Genomic DNA, 20,752 nt, shown 5'->3' with positions numbered 1-20,752 from the left:
AGAAAGCTGCCTCCCTCCCTCCCTCCCTTATTATACCCTCTCTCCACCTGGTAGTGTGATCACTTCCACCTGAATCTCTCTAATTCCCACACCTCTGGCCAATTCCCTATGCAGGGATAGATTAAATATGGAGTAAGTTGAAAAAAGTGCAGTAAAAATCTGCTTTTTGCAAGTGGCATCACTATTTGACTTCAGGTCATAGTTATCCCTTGTCTTGGTTAAGTTACATGAGATAAGCACAAGATAATAACAAACAATGGGGAGAACAGATCTGTAACTCTTTTCCTGTGTCTTTTCCTGCATTTGTGCTTTTGTTAAGTGTCCCCTGCCACTCCTAAGGCAAAAAGTAACAGAACAAACCTACAAAGCCCTTTGCCAGTCCTCACTGTACACACCCCACAGATGTGTGAGGTGGTGGGTGCTTCTTGTCCCTGTCCTGTGAGCGTGTCCTTGCTGCTGGTGCTGTGGGCCACAGTCACTGGGAGAGGCTCAGACAAGCATGAAACCTTTGGAGGAAAAAATAAAACCAGTTTTAAGACCGTGAGATGGCACTTTTTACTTCCATTGGCTCTCAGTTCACAGTCACCCAGGAGGGAGACAAGTCTCCCGTGCGACACATCACACTTCAGAGAGGCCTCCCAGAGCACAACCTTCAACCTTCTCTTGGCTGCTGAGCCTCACATTCCCAGCTAGGTCATGGTCATTCTCCAACTATTTCAGCTGAGCTTGTACCCTCAGTAAATCTTCAGTTGTGGTGCAGAGTTTCTGGTAAGGCTGAGCAGTGCAGGGGAATTAAGCAACATGAAAATGCCTGAGGGAACACACCGTGAAGAAAGCGTTGGCCCCACCTATACACTACATTTTTCTGCTCAAGTTTGTACTGCCACTGTTTGACTCAAGCAGTTTTTGGAGGGTGATCACCACAGCTGGGGAGGAACTTGCATGTCATAATAATTTTGGGTTGAACTAATAGTTTAGTCATTTGATTAGGAACATTAAATCTCCTCTTTTAAAAGGAAAATATTTTTATCTGTCTCATCCATCTAAATCTGGGGAATAGTTCACTCCCCTTCCCCCTCCAAAAATCCATTTAGACCCATAAAAAATGTGAGTGGAACAAAAATTCACCCACTCTCACATCTTAAACTGAAAACCAAACTTTGCATTCACTGTAGCAGCATATGAGATGCTCACTAACTATAACAAAATTAAATCCCTGCAGGCCCCTTCCACCTTTTGTCAAGTTATTTCTGGAAATTAAGGGAAGCAGAACTGAAGGTGAACATCTACCAATTGACATAAACCCTCAGTTACTTTGTTTCCCCAAAACAAGATCTAAAACCTGCAGGTCCCCCATTCCTGCAATCAGGATGGCACTGGATTATCTGCTTCTGTGGGCTGATATTTGAAACTTCTCGTGATTCCAAAGGGAGTTCTTTGGGCAGACACACACTGTATGTGCCCCACAGGAAGACCATCTTTTCAGGATACATTTTCCCTGTCTCTATTTCAACCCATTATTCTAATTAAAACCTCTTTTATTATGCAAATCATCTTCTCTCTTTGTCAGTGCTTCAACTTTCAGTTATTCAGGGCTTATTTCAGAAATAGCTGTTTCCATGTGCCCTTGCAAATCCTCCTCTTGAGAAATCTTTACCTGTTTCCAGCCCTAAACTCAGCTCTCCTGTATCTTTCCAGTAATGAGGGACATGTTCTTCCTTGTGTCTTCCTCTTTGCCAATTAAACACTCCTGGCTTTCCCCCTCTGACTCACAGGAACTGGGGACAGGATCCCTCTTCTCTATGTGGTTCATTATCCGCATTCTCCTCTGGAATAAGAGGAATGTCTGGGATAATCCTACTATGTCAGCTTTGAAAGAAATGACTTAGACTTAGTGACATGCTCTTACAGGCCAAGTGAGTAGGACACTTCCTTTAGTTCCTGTAATCTGGAGTTGCTCTCACCAGCTGACACGGCAATTCCAGGGGACACGAGTTTTCAAACCAACATTCAGGTGACTAAAATGTTGATTTTAGAGGCTGATTAGAGCCATGACTGAGAAATCCTGCTCTGGATGATGATGAAGTCTGAAAACCTCCGTGATTCTGGAAATGTTGGCGTCTCCTGGAGCCCACTCATTCCCTGCACACTGAAACGGGAAGTGTTACTAATGGTGATGTAGCTCAGCCACAGCATCACCAACATGCCAGGAAGAGAGAAATCCAGTGAGATCAGTTGGTTGATTTCTCCTCCTTCCCAGAGAAATAGGTGCCCTCCACCACGTATTTTGAAGATTAGCATCAGATGTAGGAGGAATCGGGTCCATATTTTCTCTGTGGAAACTATTCCAGAGTCAGAAGTCATCCCAGTGTGCATGGTGTGGGTGATGGAAAGCACTTCAGAGCCCTATAACCACATCAAGAAGACCCAGGATGTCTATGCTGCATCTGGCAGCGTCAATTAAAACCCCTTCCTCCCAAGCCCTGGTAAATCCATGCCTGTGCCTAATGGAGCAGACATGTAAGAAGCACCTTTCACTGCAGGAGGATTCTCTCTAACATGTGCAAACTGGTGTTAAACATCCAGGACACTGCCTGATCATCAGCATATCGGGCATTTTTAATGTACCGGGAATTTTTCTGAATTTGGAAAATCTACCACAACAGCTTGTCGGAAAACACTGTATAAAAATCCTATTTATGGGATTCTGAAAACTTGAAGCATCAGAACCTGAGTCCACTAGCTCTATCCCTTAAAGCCATGGGGTTGGTAGGATCCCCTGTGTTTTGTAGCACAGCAGCACTTGCTGGGCATACACACCTTGTGGATTTTTGAGTACTGGGGGCTCCAGCAAAGATGCAGGACTGAGTAATGTGCCAGTGTCATACAGATGCCTCAGAAGAGTGGCAGAATTAGCTGGCATTTAGCAAAAATAAATATAATTCTGCATAATTAATATGATCAGAGACAGCAGAGCAAGACAGTGGCATCAGAGGGAGAGGGGCTGTCCCGGGGCCAGTTAGTTCTGGGGTGCCCCAGAGGGACCAGCAGCAGCCCTAAATATGGCTTGGGGGCCCTCTTGTGGGCCCTGCTCTGCCGTGGACCCCACTAAAAACAGCTCTGAGAAGTGATTAACGTGAATGCTTAATTAGCACGAGGGCTATTCACACTCCAGCTGCCGCTGCAGCTGTGGCAGAGGGCACAAGTGCACACGAACAGGCCATGTGGCTCCAAGTTCTTCAGTCAGAATGTACGTTTTTCTTAACTAACTCAGAAATCATTGGAGTTTGAAAGGCACAACCATTCAGTTTTCATGGCTGACAAGAGCAGTTGCATCTCAGATATGGCAATGCTGTAAATACTGAGATCATGTCTTTGGTTTCCCATGGGTTCATCAGTCCATTCTCACCTCACAGCACAGGGCAGCCCAGCTCAGCTCTCTTGCTGTCTCCATCCCACACACATTTGCAGCCACTGCTAATTACAGCTGTCACCCACAGACAGGAGGTGAGCACATCAACACCCTCATTTCTTTGGCTTTTGTGCTCATGTGGTTATTGGGAACTGGTGGTTATATACAGTTGTTCAACCTGATCATCTCATATTAAGCACTTAGTGTGGACACAAATTAATGTGACTAATAACTGTGAGAGGACAGATTTTTACCACCTGCAAGCCCCAAAGAACAGCATGGGAACCATGTGCTGTTTCTAAACATGCTCAGTGGGAAATAACTATGCAAACTACAAACTAAAGAACTCCCCAAGGGCTCAAGATTCTGCAAGATATCTTGCAAAATATGTCTGCCAAGCTGAGCAAAACCTCCATAAAAGAACCCAAGTAAAGATAATTTGTTACAAGGCCATTCTCCTCCTCAGTGTAGCTGTTTACAAGTGGGAACAGAAAGGTGCTGGTCCTGGTAAAGGTATTTTTAAAGGACAAACACTTCCTGACAAGTGACCTCTCTTCCCCTGGGGTTAGTTGGAGCCCTCCAGCATGAGAGTCTGTCCCTTCAGAGCAAGTGTGTCCCCTCCAGGCGTCCCACCCTGTCTGCCTGAACAGACCCACCTTCATCTCCAAAGGTAATTCCCTGTGCTGAGGTGAAATGAAAATGAAGGAAGTAAACTGGCAAACAGAGCCCTGGCTGAGTCTGAATAAACGTGTGCAACAATGGGTTGGAGTCACTGCCAAGCTCTACTTCCCCATCTGTGGGAAACAAATTTCTGCCCACTGCAGGAACTGAGGATGGTATAGCTGGAAATTCTGAGAGGTTGGTAATAACTCCCTCTGGAGAAATGGGATAATTTTGTTTGCTTCCCAGGCAAGACTAAGGGATTTTAAAAATGTAACCAAAAACCCCACCAGCACCACCCTATCCCACAAGTATAGGGCATTTACATTCTTAACCACAGCACTATACTGATGCATGTTTTCAGCCTGAATTCTGGCATTTCTGGTTTTTATTAAGAAGTCTGCAATTAGTAACTTTGTTGGAGCAGGAAGGCAGAGGTGTATAATCTGTTCAGGTTACCCAGGGCAGCTGATCAATCCTTCTGTATAGGCACTAGCTGTAAATCAAGGTGGAATTTAAGCAATGGATTAGGCCTCTGCTCAGGCTGATAATTATGAGAAATGGATCCCTCCCAGGGAAAACAAATTTCCTGAATGCTTTCCAGCTATATTATGATCCTGGTGTCCCTCCAAGCATAAATTTGGCCTGGAACACAAAGGCATGGAGACAATCAACGATGTTTTGCTAGTCAGCCCCTTTCTACATTTATTCTAAATAGTTTTAATAATAAATTGTTACACTCTCTCAGCTTGTCTTGCCTATTTGGCTGTGCTTGGTTTACATGTGGATTGTCTCTTGCCATGTTTAGCATGGAGTATAACGAAGCCTTTAGTGGAACTTAGAGAGACTGCTACCAAGTGTTTAGAGATACACCTTTGATATTGAAATTGGTGTGGAATTAAACACACTGCTTTAAACATCCTTTGTGGTTTCCCTGTCCACCAGAGGCATTAAATTCTGATTATTTCCGGTTTAAATTCTGATTTTTTTCAAGCATTTTTTTCAAATCCTTTGGCAAGTTTCTCTGCTTCTACCCTACAAACTCTGTGAAAATAGAACTACATTTGTCCTGAATGATGCTAACCAAAGAAACAAGAATTACTAGTCCTCTAGATGGTGCTACTATTTCAAATAAAGCAGCTGGATGTTTGAAGATTTTGTTCAAATATAGTGCTGTAGTGCCCCATGAGAAAGGAACAGGGTGAGAAACCCTGACCCCAGAAAGAGAAGTGATGGCACACAACCCAAAACTGCATCTCACAGTTGTAGCAGCAAAGGGCAACCTATGTGTAAATACACTGATTGCTTCTCTTTAAGAATGTTTCAGTATCTGAAAATGCAGAAAAATTACAGGCTGTATTGATGAAAACTGTGTTTCAAAGGTTGGCTCCATTTTCCATGGCTTTGATTTCCAGGTTTCCCAATGATTTCCACGGGGCCCCTCCAGTGTGTCATATTCCAACTGCAGTGACTCAGGTGAGTGTTCCCAGAGCACAGTGGGTGTGTCACAGCCCAGCACCACGGGCTCGCCCTGGCACAGGCTGGGTGTGCTCTGGCCTGGTTTCACAGCAGCACTTGAGCACAACTGTTCTTCAGATGCAGCCACAGGAACGACTGAAACCCACAATCAAACACCCTGATGACTTAAGGATACTTGTATGTGCACACTGACATGGGCAGTAAAGACTGTGAACTCTTAAGTGCTTTAGTGATGCAAGGAAAGAAAGCAAAACAATTTACCTTACACTCTCCTCTCTTTCCAGAGCTCCCATCTGTAGTTTTAGAACATCTGCCTATTTTCTCTCTCAGATAGTTTTCCTGATTCTCTTTGTAAATCCAGCCAGATGGATTTGCAGCACCAGATTTCTTTCCCCCTGTGGTTGCTGTCAAAGTCAAGAACAAAAACTTTCTGATTTCAAGATTATTATTGTTGTACATTATTATACATCTGACCTTTGAAACATATATTCTGTATCACCACTATCTCTTACTTTGTGCAAAGTTCATCTGTTATCTAAATAAATGTCAAATTTGGGATCTTGTTAAGCCTTCAGCCTCAGTAAAAATAACTGTGAATTTCTGGAGTTTACTCAGACAGTGTAAGAGAAACATTTATTTCATCGGTTTTGACTATTCAACCTTTAAAATCTCACAGAGTGTATTTGTTCTTGTGTTATGAGAAAAGAATAACATCTCTAGATCATTCATTATTTTGTATTCTTTTCCTGTCCCATTTATTTATCTGCTTTCCAAGAAACTTTTCTCACAGGAACATATCTATGGTGATTTTCACTGCTCTTTTATGAGTCCATCTCCAGTGTCATAATAGTTTGGTTGGTTGGGTTTTGAGGCAACAAAGCCACAAAATCAGGGTGTATGGCAGCTCATAAAAATACTTCTTAAAAGAAAGAGACTAAAAGCAGACAGAAGGTTATGCTAAAAATAACCATGAAGACATGAGCTTAAACAACAAGTATTTTATTTAGCATACTTAGTGAATCCTTGCACACAGTAACTTCCTAAGTCCTCTGGCCTTTTTCCAGCAGGGCCAACACAGACAACTAGAATGAAACTTCTTCCTAAAAATAAAGCAAGATTAGACTGACTTTGGAAGTGACTCCTTCAACACCTCAGAATCTTCTGGCTCATAATAAGGTTCCAAAACAGGTTTTAATTTGACTTCCTCTGGTAGCTTGTGAGTATCTTCTCTCCTGCTTCCATCTCTTAAAAGCGGAACCAATGTTTTCCAGTGTTTCCCTGAAACTACAAAGGAAAGGAATGGTTAATTTTCCCCCCTCCACAGAATCAGAAAATATCCAAGTGGTTTAAAAAGGAAGCTGATGAAAGAAGAAGAAAGAAGCAGGAAGAAAGGGCTTTGTGGTTTTCTTGCCCATACTGTTGCATGAGTTTTCCATATTTCAGCTGGCAAGTACAGCAGAGACTGATTGCACAGTTAAATACTTCTGTGCTGGGGGCTGAGCTCCCAAACTGTAGGGCTTGGGGCCTCCAAAAGCCTCCTCCTGGCTATCTGGTTGCCATCATACACTGCTCCATCTCCTCAGGATTTACATGTTATCTGTCTTGTAAAATCTTCATTCAGGATGACAGATCTATGGGGGTTTTATTCCCAAGAGTCAAACTGCTGTGAGTGATGAGCCCACTTCATCCTTCGCATTTTGTGCTGATGGGAAATGACATAAACTTAGTTACTGAATTATCAGTAAGTGCATAACACTGAGTGCCCTCTAACAATTAATCCGTGGTGCTACTGTCCCCAGTGTGTAGCCCATACTAGGATTTAGGTCACTGAAGCCCTCACCTCTGCCAGGTTTAATAGAGAAACTGAGATTCCGTCTGAGGTCCCCAGAGTACCCGGGATCTTCGTTGATTATGCCCAGATTCGTATTCCATGTGGACCAGTTCACTTCATCAACCCTGGGGAGAGAACAACAAACCCAATATCTATTCTAAGCATCACCAGACAACTCCAGGATGAGTTTTTATCACAAACTGCCACCTCTCAAGCCTCAGATCTGACCTAAAAATCAGATTAAACTGACTACTGTGGACAGTATTAGTGAGCTACTTTTCAGAGTGCTCCAGGGGGAAAGTTCTGCTTCCTACCACCAGATGCCTTAATGTTGTTTGTCTACAAAAGATTGTTCGTTTGACACACAAACGGGTTACCTAAAGCACCATCTGTAATCATCTTGGCCATCAGGTGTGATCCCCACCAAGACTTGCTTCCCGGACCGGAATGAGCCCTTCAAACAGTTCAAGTAGCTGTTTTCGATATCCAAGATTGTGATGGCTCTCTGCCAGGTAAGAGAAAGCAGAGCACTGAGAGGCTGCTGGTCAAAGTCATACAAATCCTGAATACTGCCTTTATTTTATAAACCTTCCGTATTTATCATTGTCATAATCTTAGAGCAGTCACTGCAACCACCTCTGAAATCTCACCGTCTGTTAATGTCATTAAAAATGCTCAATTACTGCCCTGTGATTAGAACTATGAAGTTCCCTTTCTTACCTCAAACAAAAACTGATGTGCCTTTGAGAGTCTAGTAAAGATTGCTTTTCCCCTTGCATAATCCCTGGCTCCATAGTCTGATCAGGATTTTCCATCATCAAAAGCCCAAATAATTTTGTCTAATTACAAAAGCACTTCTTTTCTTAAATTCTGAACATCTGTGGAACACTGGGAACATCTGCTCAGGCAAAACATCAAATATACACGGAAAAGGAACTAATATACTTTTTCCAGGAGTTGTTCAGGGGAATCAGAAAGAAGCAGTGACCTGTTATTTAGAAAGATGTCGGTTCCTAAAGATTCTCTCTGAAATTTCTGATGATTCCCCACACCCTCTTTCTTGGATAGCAGCCTCCCAGAACCAACATACCTGGAGCTTCCAGATGCTCTTGCTCTCCTGTGCAATTTTGTTCACGGTTTCCCCCATCAGCGCAATGAGCATGTTGAGCAGGAGGATGTACGTGAGGATGACATAGAGAACCAAGAGGATGACAAAGACAGACTTGAACCTGTAGTTCTCTGTGAACTCCAGGTCCCCCATCCCAATAGTGAACTTGAAAAGCTCCAGGCAGGTGTAATACAGGCTGTTGTAGGACGTGCGGCCTCGTCTCACATGGCAGCAGCGGGAATAGTCAGAGGTATTTGTCTCTTGCCCCTCATTGTCATCCTCAATTAAAGTCACCACAGCTGTTGCAAAAGAAGAATCACATAGGCAGGATGAAAATACAATTTGGGATCATAATTCCTTTGCAAGCAATGAAACGAATATAAAGGTAAAGCATGTTATCCTCATGGTACATTGACTCCAGGGAAATTGCCCTGTAAATATTCCCTCTAACTGACACCTCTCAGAAGGTGTTGCCTCAGCTTTCTCTACACAGAACAGGATGACTGAATGTTTTTCCATCAGTTTTGGAAAGCAGTTTGAGACCCAGGGATGAAAAGCTGCATGAAACTACTACAGATAATTGTTATTCTGAAGAGATATTTTTTGTAATTAGGCTAATTTTTTAGGTTTTAGTTGGAAACAAAAAGTCTAAGCAACTTGAAAAATAACATTTTCCAAGACTCTCTAAAGTAACACAAAGTAACTCCAATCAGAAAATTACCTGTAGAAAATCCCAAGAGGAACACTAGATAGACAAACATGAAGCGACACAGATCTCTAAGGATCATCTGCAACATGAAAACAGAGTATTTTTATATTGCTAAAACTTGAATATAAACTGCACCAAAAATGGGTAGAAAATCCTGCTTCAGCTCAAGAAGGCATTTGCATGAACTGGCTGTTCATGCATTAAACTGTTGTTTATCCTGCTGAGATGATAAACTTTAATACAGAAAACATTTTTCTCTGTTATTCATGCAACAGTTTACACACATATGCAACACATATGCCTGTCAAATAGTTTCCTCTTTGCGAGTATAAACCACATTAAGACAGTTGAAGCTTTCTTCCCCTCTTGGACTGGCTGTCTACACCATACAGAGAGGTTTATTAGCCAGCTAGTTAATTAGCCAGTCTCTTAGTTAATTGCTCTGTTTGGTCACATTTGAACTATGCCTAAAGAAATTTCCAGCTGGTAGAAAGCTGGGCCATTTCACACCAGAGCAGTCTGCACTGTTCTCAGTCTCCTTTCATCCATGCTTGTCCAATCATAGTTATTTTGAAGCATGGCAGGTAATAAAAATCATCATCATCATATCAAGGCTGCTATAAAATGTATGGATGAGGAGCAGGGGGTTTTTCTACATCACTTAAATTTTATCAGTAGACAACAGCAAAGTTTAGCAGAGTGTTATGAGCTTTCCCAGTGGCATCATGGAGGCAGATATGGCAACATGTCTCCTGGAAATGGGGCTGTTGGCAGCAGTGTCCCACTCTGGGCACACCTGCTCCCTGCACTGACCTTGGCAATCATGACAGAGTAAATGCCCATCTGCTGGAAGCCCCGGGTGTAGTAGAGCATGTTGGCCCAGCCCAGTGCCAAGGAGAACACCATGGAAGCCACGTAGAGTTCCTGGCCACAGAAGTACAGCACCACAGAGCTCAGGAGGAGCAAGGAGTGAACAAAGCTGAAAGACAAGCATGGTCTGAATGCAGAGGGCTGAGCTGGCCACAGGTGGTGGGAACAGAGGAGCCCCATGGGGTGTACAGCAGAATGAGGGATTCCCCCTGTTTAGTGCACTCCAGTTGGGAAGAGAAAGGACCTAAACATTCAGAGGCAAAGCTCCCTTTAGCAGTGGGAGGATTTCTGCACATTCAGTGTGTAAGTCCAGCTTGGAGATCTATTCCTAACTCTCCTGCATGACAGTCACTGAACATCTAGACACTTAATTTGCCTTACCTCCAAAGGAGGTCACTGCCCCAGACCCATCTGTTCAGTGATATCCACTGGCTACTCTGTTGTAAAGACCCAGGAAATTATAGCAAAGCATCTACCTATTACAGGTGGCTTCAGCCAGAACTACAGATCTCACACACTCATCTGTTTCTGGCTGAGATGCAACCAAAGATATTGGAGCTTACAAAAGAACCTCACTGTAGCCATCAATGATCAGCGTCTTGAGTGACGGGCGCCTCTGCACGAAATATTGTATCTGGAAAGAAAAGGGAACCAAGACCAGGTTTGCATCAAGAAGGAATTAACTATCACCTGTGAATACATCAACTGAGCCCTGAGCCCTGTACCAAGGAGCTGGTACCTATTAAAATCACAAGAACAGCTGGAAAACAGCACTGGCACAATATCTCAGGAGGATTCTTCCAGCAACACTTGAATTCTCTCACATCTGGTGTCTCTTTTGAAGACAACAACCTATTCAGTCACTGTTCGAGGACCTGGGATTCACTGCACCCTTTCCATCGGCTGCCAAAGGGAAGCTGGGGGACTTTAGGCTAAGCCAGGTAACCTTTAGTGGAGGGCTGGCTGTTTGCAATACCCCACCCTTAAGCTTTGGCAAGGCTAATTGCCAAGATGCTCGTTGCCTTCTAAGGAGAACCTTTTTTTATAAATAGATAAAAATATATCTTAGCTCATTAGTAAAGTGAGAACTCCTAATCAGGCCTAAGAAAAAGATCTGTCGCTCTTGACTAAAACATGGATCGTTTTAGCAGCCAATGCTAATGAATAGGAAAAGTCTGTTTGACTCTCTCCTACATCTACCCAAACAGCAAAAGGGAAAATTTCAAATATCTTACCCCTCTGAAAAAAAAATAGAGGCCTCCCAGAACGCTCAGGATCTCTCCAGTCACTCGAAAATACTCCCCAGTGGTGTAACCAAAGGTGAAGGGAGGCTGTATAAGACAGGAAGATGTTCAGCAGAACTGGAGACAGGAAAGACCTGGCCTTGCCAGCAGCCTAAAGCAACTACATTGTGGGGGGCAACAGGTTAAGTTTCTGAATGTGCTGCAGCAAGACTGGGAATCAAGCAGGGTCAAAATCTCCCTCCTCCCTTCAGGAAATTTCTGATGTTAGGAGCACGCATTGAAATGGGAGGCAGATCTGGGGTGTCATGCACTGGGTGGCTCCCCTGACACATGCCAGTGACATACCTTTTGGTCCTTCTGTACAGGTCTGTAGTAAGCAGCTGCAGTGAGGATGCTGATGTGCAAGGTATAGACAAAGAAGTTGAAGTAAAACAAGTGTTTGACAAACCGGTCCCACTTGTCTTGCAGGAGCCTGTTAAGGGGCTCCACCAGCAGCATCTCGTGCCGGTTCTGAGCAGAAGGAGAAAGAGGAGAGTCTTGCTGGGACCAGTATGTACCAGACTTTGAAAGAAAAACAAATTATATTCATCTTCAGCAAATGTTCCCTCTCGTTCCCTTAAACTCAGGAGGGGAGATTGTTCTTTTATGGAAAGGAGGCAGAAGGTGCACTGTGTGGAACATGAAGCTCTTCCCCAGCAGTCCCCCAGCCTGGGAATAAAATGCAAAGGAGGTGCAATACTCACTGGTGTCTCACTGCTGTAGGCAAGAATCTCCAGCACTGAATTTTTCTCACATGTGTCTATACAGGACAGGTCATAAAGAGAGGAGTGGACAGGTCCATATGCCCATTCAGTGAACTTCCTGGACAGGTGTCTGCACTCGGGATCTTTGATCTCTCGTCTGAGGATGTAAGCGAAAATCTAATTGCAAAAGAACAATACAACCAACATGTCAGTGCTAATGGACTTCTTGTCCATCTCCACATGAAAGGATGGGTAATTTCTCCCTAGTTTAACTGAGCTGAGGCCAAACCACTGGAGCACTGCATTCTCAAGGAAACACAATTAATTTTCTTACTGGATGCTGGGAGATGAGAAATATAAATACCTCTTACAGCGTGGCATTATCTGTTTCAAAACTGCAAGAGAAAAGCAGAGGTGTGTGTTACACCTCTCTGAGCACACAGTCACTTTGAATGGGGACTGCCAGAAGATGAGTTATATCAGCAGTCAAAAGTACAAGGGCTCCAGTGGTTTCCTCTTGGGCTGCCAGGGGTGTATGAATAACACCAGCTGGGCACATACACACACACACATTTCATGGCCTTTAAGGGCTCTGCAGGTTTGCATGTTAAACTGCAGCCTCAGTTTCTATTAACTAAAAGGCCCCAATAATAAAGTTACAAACCTCATCTTGCATAAATGTTTTACATGTGCTCTCTATAACTTGATACAATAACAGGACAGTTAAACACCTTGTCTCACCTACCCCTATCTTCCCTGTTTTGGCTGCCAGGGTTAATGGAGTCAGCCCTTTCTTGTTGGTGAGCTCTTCCAGCTTCAGGATTGGATTAATTTTGGCACCAAGGATCAATATGTTATTGTACATCTTGGTTACAAACTTGGTGTTATCCTTAGTGTTATCTGCAATCTCCACCAGGGTGTGCAGGACCATGTTGCCCATGGAGTCCTCAGCAGCAATGTCAGCTGCCTGGTAGGGATTCTCCAGCAGGAATTTCACAATGCAGAGCTGGTTGGTGCAGGCAGCCAGGGACAAGGGCAGCTCCCCTACAGGAAGCAAAGGGAAGGAGTGGTCAGAAAATATGAAGTTCATGTTGTTTTCATCTTGCACTAAGAAGAGGTGGATTCCTCTGACACAGCACCAATTCTTGTGATAGCTGTTAGAATCAGATTTTCTTTGGTTTTAACTGCATGACAGAAACAGCTGCTTAAAAAAAGCACTGACAGGACAGGAGCAGAAAGTCCAACCTTTCAAAGGATACAGTGTTCAGAGAACACCAAGCTCACACTGAACGCCATCAACTACCAACTGTGTTTGTTTACAAGCTCAGTTTATGAGCTCAGGAGTAAATATTTGTCCTGATGGTGGAACAACCCATCTGGCATCTGAGCCTCCAGTCCCACATAAACAGGATTATTTAACAGCTTGCACTTGGGGTGATGCTAGGATAACTCAATCAATAAAGTCCATACTGAGCTCACTCCTACCAAAATAAAAGCCAGATTTCCCTTTGATTTTCCTGAAGAACTCCCCACAGGCTCGTGCATGAACATCTGCTCCATTCTGGACCAAGAGCTTCACCAGGTACATGTTCCTTCTCTCGATGGCAATGTGAAGAGCAGTCTGGCCTACAGAGACACCCATCAGACAGAAATCTTTAGCACTTAGTACACACTGAGAGCTTTCAGCACTGCAATTCACTCAGCTCCATGTCAGATGGTGGAACTGAGAGCTTTGCAGGTTAAAAAGTTCTAGAACTGAACAGAAAAAAACCCACACAAACAGCAAATGGACATTCCCTGAACTTGCTATTAAATCACTGTATATCAAAAACGGCAGAATATTGCACAGAACACACTCCCAGCACAAATGCACAGATTGTTAATCACACACTGGAACTTTGGGCAGGCATAAGGCCTCATGCAGGAGACTCAGTCTTAGCACCATGAGGATTCCCTGGAGCAGCCATTTCTCTTACCCTTGTAGTAGTTGTCAGTATATTCTGCATTAACAAACTCTTTCAGAGTTCCAGTTTTCCTTGCAATATCCAGCAGCAAGGGAATGGTATCATTTTTCCCATCGTGCAGGTTCAGCATGGCTTTCAGTAAACAGGTTTTCCCAGTTTCAGGCTCTATAACACAAAACATTAAAGGTGTATTGAAGTTATTACAGACCCACCATCTATACCCAGGCAAGCAGGAATTAATGAGGTGCTTTTCAAAAGACAAGGAAACTCATTTAGGCTTTTCACAAAAAATTTCAGCTCCTGTAACCTTACAATCAATGGGTTGCCCAATCAATAGGGCAGTAGTGGCTATTAAAGGACCTCCTGCAGTCACATAACATAATTATCTTTTTTTTGTTTTCATCTCAGGAGCACTACTGGAAGAAGAAGAGGGCAAATGAAGGTATGTGCCACTAAAGGGTACCTTTGAACTCCTCATCTGTGAGGTGCTTGAAGGTTCTATTAAGGTAGAGTAGCAGGTCACTCAGGTCCTTTGTGTTGCCTCGGGCTACAGCATCAAAGATCCTTCTGCGATCGTAAAACTTGAAAGCTTTTTCTGAGCAGCCTGTGATGGAATCTGCAGACAGGAGCCTAACAAGGGTACATTTCAGTTACTAAAAGTCAGATACTATAAGTCAGAGATTTAAAAGACTTTTTATAAAACTAGCAGAATACTATTTTTCATTTGCTTGTGTGAAGTAGTAAGCACAGGTTAGAATAGACGGATCTGCAAAGACTACAAGATCAACAAAGCCTGCAAGCAATTGTTCTGATAAAATTGTGTATCACTTGCTGAAAAGCTGACAACAAGACTCAGAAGAGGCACTCAAGTATGGCAGTGAAACTGCAGGCCTGGAGCCAGGCAATCCCTTGTTCGCATTCTGAGTGATGTCCATTCACTGAACAGTCAATTAAGGCCTACTGCTAATTTTGGGCAAAATATCCACGGATTCTCTGAATTTTCAGGGATGCCAAAACAGCCATTGCCCCTTTCAGTTGCAACACTCCTTATTTTGGCAGAGAAAATAATGAAACTGAAAAAACCAGTCGTGCTCATGTGGAGAGAACAAACAGTGCTCTAAGAGCCATGGTCTGCAGTTGTCAAACTATTCCTTACAACCAGGTCTTGTGAAGGGGCAAACTTACTTGTGAAGTTTCCCCCTCTCCAAATTGACATTAAATTTGATGACAGAAGGTGCCACCAGGTGATCCATCTGGTAAAAGGAGTCCATGGGAGCCATGTCCTTGTCACTATCCCCCATCACAAACCGCCCACGCCTTGCAAAGATGTTGCTTTTGGGTGGCTGTGCCCTGGTGCTGGGTGGGCCCTGGGAGTTCTCAGATGTAGAGTCCTCCCCTTCTGTGTGTTCATCTGCCACTTCAGATTCCTCCATGTCAAAACTGCCAAATTTCTTCATCTTCCCAAGAATTGAAGACATGATGAGCAGGCAGTCTGTGAGGAAGGACACAAACACCTCAAGTCAGCATTTTACAGGGCCACAAGTTCCCTTTTGCCTCAGACCACTCTCCATGAACAGCAGGGAGTGGATTGGTTGCTCTCATCCCAGCAATGAGGCAGATGGACACAGATTCACTGTGCACAGAGTTGGAACAGTTTAGTAGGTCATTACCTCCATGTTGTTCCTGTCCCCACTGCCCTTACCCATTCCAGAATGGACAAAACAAGCGACAGCATCCCAGAGCTTGCCAGCCATCCCACTGCAGAGCTGACTCCTACTTAAAACTAGGGCTTCATCCTCCTCCAGTCATTGGTAAAACCCATATAATCTCAAGCCTCAACAATCTCTACTTTTCTTCTCTACTTTCTAACTGGTTTGTGCCACAATTTATTCTCATGATTATATCAGGCATGTGAAAACAGCCTGTTTGTGCCACCACGGTATGTCTGGGATGCTGAGCACAGAGGGCTTCCTGCACACAGGAAACGGCTTTGCCAGAATTATAACAGTGCTTGATGAAAATTGGAGCTTGTGATTCTCAAGAGAGGAGTGTCACCTCAAACATGAGACACAGAAACAGAAAGGGAAAGGTTACCACAGATAAGAGATGCCTGTAAGACCACACGTCTGATCCTGTCTGATTTACAACCACAAAGAACTTGACACAAGTTAACAAAGACAGAACCACAGAATGGTCTGGGTGGGAAGGGACCTTAAAGATCATCTCATTCCAACCCCTCTGCCATGGGCAGGGACACCTTCCACTATCCCAGGTTGCTCCAAGCCCTGTCCAACGTGGCCTTGAACACCTCCAGGGATGGGGCAGCCACAGCTTCTCTGGGGAACCTGTGCCAGGGCCTCCCCTCCCTCACAGATAAGACACTCCACTGAAAGTAGAGCAGGATGCCTTCTTTTTTTTTTTTTTTTGGTTTCTTATCAAACTGTTTTAATCAGACAAATGCTATCTTCATGCCACTGAATTCAAAATGTTCTAGAACTCCAGCAGTGGAGACAGGAATACATCATACTCGAACTGCTGCACTGCTGGCTTAGAAACATTCTCTGAAATCCTACATTGCTTGGAAATCCTACAGCTTCGAGCACAGGAATGTCACAAAATCTTTAAAAAGCCTTACATTATAAACCACATTACAGTGGTCAGTAATGTAAATTCAGTGTGAAAACAACATCATAAACACGCTTCAAGGTTGTTTCTCTTCACAAGAATATTCTGAGGCTTGCCTGCAAACCCACACTGTACATTTAGCTGGATTTTCAGTTCTATGGGAATACTTCATATTTACATCAAGGGTCACTTACCTTTTTCTGTGCAAGCAAGACAGGAAAGAAACTTTGGTCAGGCATTTGTATTTTCCATGTAAAGAAAACATCAATTCCAAACTTGCACATTTAGTGTTACTGGAAGCAAACCAGCATCATATGGACAAAATACTAATAACTGCAATTTAATTCACTCACCTTTCAAGTTCTTTGTGTCTTTAGAATCACTCAGAAAGAATAACATAATAACTTATTAACTTAACTGTTCTATAAATAAGAAATCAAAATATTTCCATTTGGAATAGGATACTAAAATTACAGTAGAACAACTATTTCAGTAGAAAAGGAATAAAACCAGTTCTATAAAAAAAATAGAAAAATATACAGTGGGAATACAGTCATGTATAATTTTAATTTTTTCTCTTATTTAAATTAATGTGGATTGAGCCAAAAACATCAGCGAGATGGCCACGGAAAATACAATCACTTATTTCCCACAGAATAAATGTAATGTTAAAATGTGCAGAATAGGCTCAATCCTGTCTCCCTGGCAATTGCTCAAACCTGCTCTAGTCATTATATGTGCTTTCCTTTCTAAACCCTGTTGAAAATATATTTGATAAGGAAGACAAAGCTGCATTTCCTCACGAGTATGAATTTGCAAGGGAATAAGAATAAGCTTCACAATTATGTGGAAGGAATCTTTAAAAAAATATTATCTATTCTACTAAACACATAAACTACTTGAACTCTCTGAAACCCTTATACATTGAAATTTGACACAATAAATGAGATAAGGAAATATTTCTGATACAATGCCTTGCCACATCACAACTTATAATAAATAATAGAGTTTAAAAACAACTAACAGCAAATATACATGCAGAACTTACAAATACTGACAAAAATCCTGTCTTCCAAAAAATAGTCCAGTCTCAGTAGGCACCCACTGATCTACAGGAATTTGGTGCCAGATATTCCTCCTCCAGGGTGCCTGGATTGAGAAGCCCTCAGAGTTTGCTTCTCCACTTCATTTGTCTGCAAAAGTGTGGCATGTGCTGATTTTTAGAATCAAGGGAAGTTCACTAGAAGAACAGAGAATAGAGCAATAAGATAATTAAGAACAATTCTGGAACCAGAAGCATCAGTGGCTTCGATTCCCAGAGGCTTAGCAGAGCTCTTTACAAGAACTGCAGTGAGTTGCTGTTGTTTTTTCCTCCCCTTTAATTGCATTTAGTAATGGATATTCTTCTCCAGATTTCCTCTTCGTAAATACACTCAACTTTGCAAAAAAACACCCAAACCATCAGACAACAATTGTTTCTGTGAGTCACAGTTTCATTTCAATTTCCAGAAATTTGTAAAATGTGCCACAGTCATCTTTCTGGACATCTTTCTTGAGTGGCTAATTCAGAGATAATTATTTTAAAGATAAGCTGATACAGAACAGAGCTGAGCAAGAACCAATGACAGAAAGTCCTAAAGCCTTTCCATTGTTCCACATCCCTACTAGGTTTTATTTCAATTATATAGGTAACAGTCAGCTTCTAAATATTAATGTAATTAGGAAAAATATCTAATCCAGGATGGATCTAACATCCTTAAAAATAAAGAACTGTGTCAAATATTGTTAAATATATAATTTACATACAATCTTTCTGACAAAAACTAGTCTAGAGAAAGAGTTTTTCCAGAGGCTGGGCTGACAGGCTGGGAGCAATCCCCAAGCCTCCTGAGGTTTTGAGTAGATTATGAAATTATTTAATGAAATTATCTGTGCTACGTTTTGCAAAAGGCAGCTGTCTTTCTAGTCTTGCCATCTATCTGCCTATCCATAGATGTATAAAAGAATTATACATTTGCCTATTTAACAGCAAACTAATTATGCTCCTTAGAACACCCTATGGCATTGTATCAAATGGAGTAACAAGCCTATTTATTAATGTATAAGTACAGATTACCAACGAGGCAGGTCCTCAGCTGCTGCTCCTGGAGCTCTGCTGAGCAAAGCCTCTCACTCAACATTACAATTAACTCCTTCCCCATTTCCAAAGCAGGGACTCAGCAGGAAAACTCCATGGAGCAGTGGAGGATCTCCCTTATTCAGTCTCTGGCTTCTTGCTGCTGCCTTTTGCTAAATGTTCCTTCTCCCTCTTCTCCCATTCCAGGCATCAGCTCCTTTCAGTCTCACTGTGCTTCGATGGATGTACTTTGGGAGCTTTCTGCTGCTTCCTGATGCCTCCTTTAGTAGCTCCTTGGCTTGTGTTTCCTGGGAAGATGTTATCTTCTTCTCCATTGCTTTTTGCAATAGTTGTTGGACCTTGTTTTTAGGAGATGTGAATGCTTGTCAAAACAAGCCAGTAATAAGCAAGAAGGAATTTATTCCTTTTCCTTGGGCCTGCCTCCAACATGCTGCAAAGGCTTTGTGCAACTTCTGTGCTTGAGAGGGATTTTACCCACTAAGAGCCCTTTCCATCACTGCAAATGGAAAACCATCAGCAGATGTGCCAGAGATCCTAAAGATGTATCCAGGGCTGGCCTGCAGCTCAGAGACAGCCTTGCCTTTGCTAATAGAACCTCAAACCAGGCCATGATTTACCAGCTCCTGGAAGTAAATGCCACTTGATCTCATGGGTAACAGGGCACTGGAACAGTATTATCAGCTCTTTCCAGTTATTCAATAAAAATGAAAGCAGATATGCTGATGCAAAAATAATTTATACTAATGTAAGAGAGAAAACAACATATAACAAGTTAAGGCTTTTCTTTAATCTAGTCTACATTTTCTCTGTAATTCCTTCATATGCCAGCAATTCCCTAAACACGACATGGAACAGATGCACACAGAGAGGGTGGAGGGAGTTGGAAATTCAGCATCTCTGTAGTTAAGATCTCAGAACTCAGCACAGCTTTTTCACTATAAAAATGTCAGTCCTGATGTTGCTAATAAGCAAGATAGGAATCTATGTCCATATTTCAGTGGAAACATCTGTTGCCTAGTAATGGAACTGTATCTGGATAACATGAAACACCTTCCTTGCTTCCCCAGGTCATTTGAGCAAAAGAAGTGTACATGTATCTTGGTTTAGTCTGAAACTAGAAAATGTTTTCACATTAAAATAAAGAGTAAGGGAAGAAATAAAGTCTAAGAGCATAATACAGGGGACAAAACCATGGAAATTTTAAGGGAATGCACATGAGCAATACCCAACATTAAAAACAGATTAGTCTAGCTAATTGATTAATGCTTAATTTGACACAATACAGGAAGGGCAGAATCAGAAACACCTTCAGATCAAACACAGTAACATAGCTCCTCCAGTTTATCACAATTCTGACTGTTTCAGAGAGGCCCTGATCCAAAACTCAAACATAATTATATATGTCAAATAAAGAAAAGAATTACTTCTCACCCTATAAATGCATTTTCCACTTGGCCATAATCCCTGCACTCCAGGCATCTCCAGTCATGGTAACAGCCTAGTCATGCCTTTGACCTCAGTCCACTGCACCCAAATAGAGTAGAAAAAAATAGAATAGAAACAACCCTCCATGTTTTATTTTCACTATTCTGTCGATGTTCAAGCCAAGGTATCATTCCATCTTTTACAGGGACAACATGCAATCCATGAAAACTGGGATTTGTTCCGAGCAGGAGCCACCAAATCCCCCCAAACAAGGCTGACACCCTGGTCTGCTGCCTGTCTGTATATTGTGAGACAGCTTAAGGACAAGAAGTCTCTAATGAAAGCATCAGACTAAGTTACAGCTGCTCTTCTCTCCTAGTCCTTCAAACATATTCCTACCAGGAAAATGAGCCTTGTATGAAGTATCATTTTATGCAGGAAGTTAATGGATCTCTCCCAGTCACTCAGACAAATGTAATGTGGTAATTACTGCTCATTTCACAAATGGGAATGACAGAGCACCGAAATGTGCAGATCCAGAAGAA

At 42.5% G+C, this 20,752-nt stretch overlaps 1 protein-coding gene across 8 annotated transcripts; it reads right to left on the bottom strand.

The window, feature by feature from the left end:
* Positions 1–42: 42 nt before the first annotated feature.
* On the bottom strand, positions 43–20,741 carry TRPV1 (transient receptor potential cation channel subfamily V member 1). Of its 8 annotated transcripts, none has more exons than XM_027660218.1 (19): positions 20,214–20,741; positions 17,694–17,885; positions 15,206–15,512; positions 14,484–14,650; positions 14,033–14,185; positions 13,542–13,682; positions 12,802–13,100; positions 12,057–12,233; positions 11,659–11,874; positions 11,305–11,400; positions 10,633–10,703; positions 10,013–10,178; positions 9,212–9,278; positions 8,473–8,789; positions 7,760–7,887; positions 7,392–7,507; positions 6,679–6,835; positions 5,813–5,955; positions 43–506 (listed from the first exon to the last, which is right to left on the bottom strand). In XM_027660218.1, exons 3-18 carry the CDS (start codon positions 15,496–15,498, stop codon positions 5,853–5,855), a joined length of 2,667 nt encoding a protein of 888 aa, XP_027516019.1. In that variant the 5' UTR covers positions 15,499–15,512; positions 17,694–17,885; positions 20,214–20,741; the 3' UTR covers positions 43–506; positions 5,813–5,852. The 8 variants fall into 8 exon arrangements, 6 of the variants coding, with proteins under 6 accessions (XP_027516019.1, XP_027516018.1, XP_027516020.1 ...); XM_027660217.1 differs by lacking the exon at positions 20,214–20,741 and adding an exon at positions 18,766–19,114; XM_027660219.1 differs by lacking the exon at positions 20,214–20,741 and having other exon boundaries at positions 11,659–11,823; positions 17,694–18,720.
* Between the last annotated feature and the right edge of the window lie 11 nt (positions 20,742–20,752).

Source organism: Corapipo altera, unplaced genomic scaffold (genome assembly GCF_003945725.1).
Source record: "Corapipo altera isolate COAL_440 unplaced genomic scaffold, ASM394572v1 271, whole genome shotgun sequence".
Classification (NCBI taxonomy): domain Eukaryota; kingdom Metazoa; phylum Chordata; class Aves; order Passeriformes; family Pipridae; genus Corapipo; species Corapipo altera.
Note: the sequence above shows the minus strand (reverse complement) of the source record. Positions and strands in the feature narration are given on the sequence as shown.

Bases quoted from the DNA above. Each gene is read 5' to 3' on its own strand.
- TRPV1 (XM_027660218.1), bottom strand. From the start codon at position 15,498: ATGTCTTCAATTCTTGGGAAGATGAAGAAATTTGGCAGTTTTGACATG. The intron at 13,101-13,541 runs GTAGGAGTGAGC...TGCTTCCTGTAG, and splicing joins GAAATCTGGCTTTTATTTTG to GGGAGCTGCCCTTGTCCCTG. The intron at 11,875-12,056 runs GTGAGTATTGCA...TTTCTTTCAAAG, and splicing joins CCTACAGCAGTGAGACACCA to TCTGGTACATACTGGTCCCA.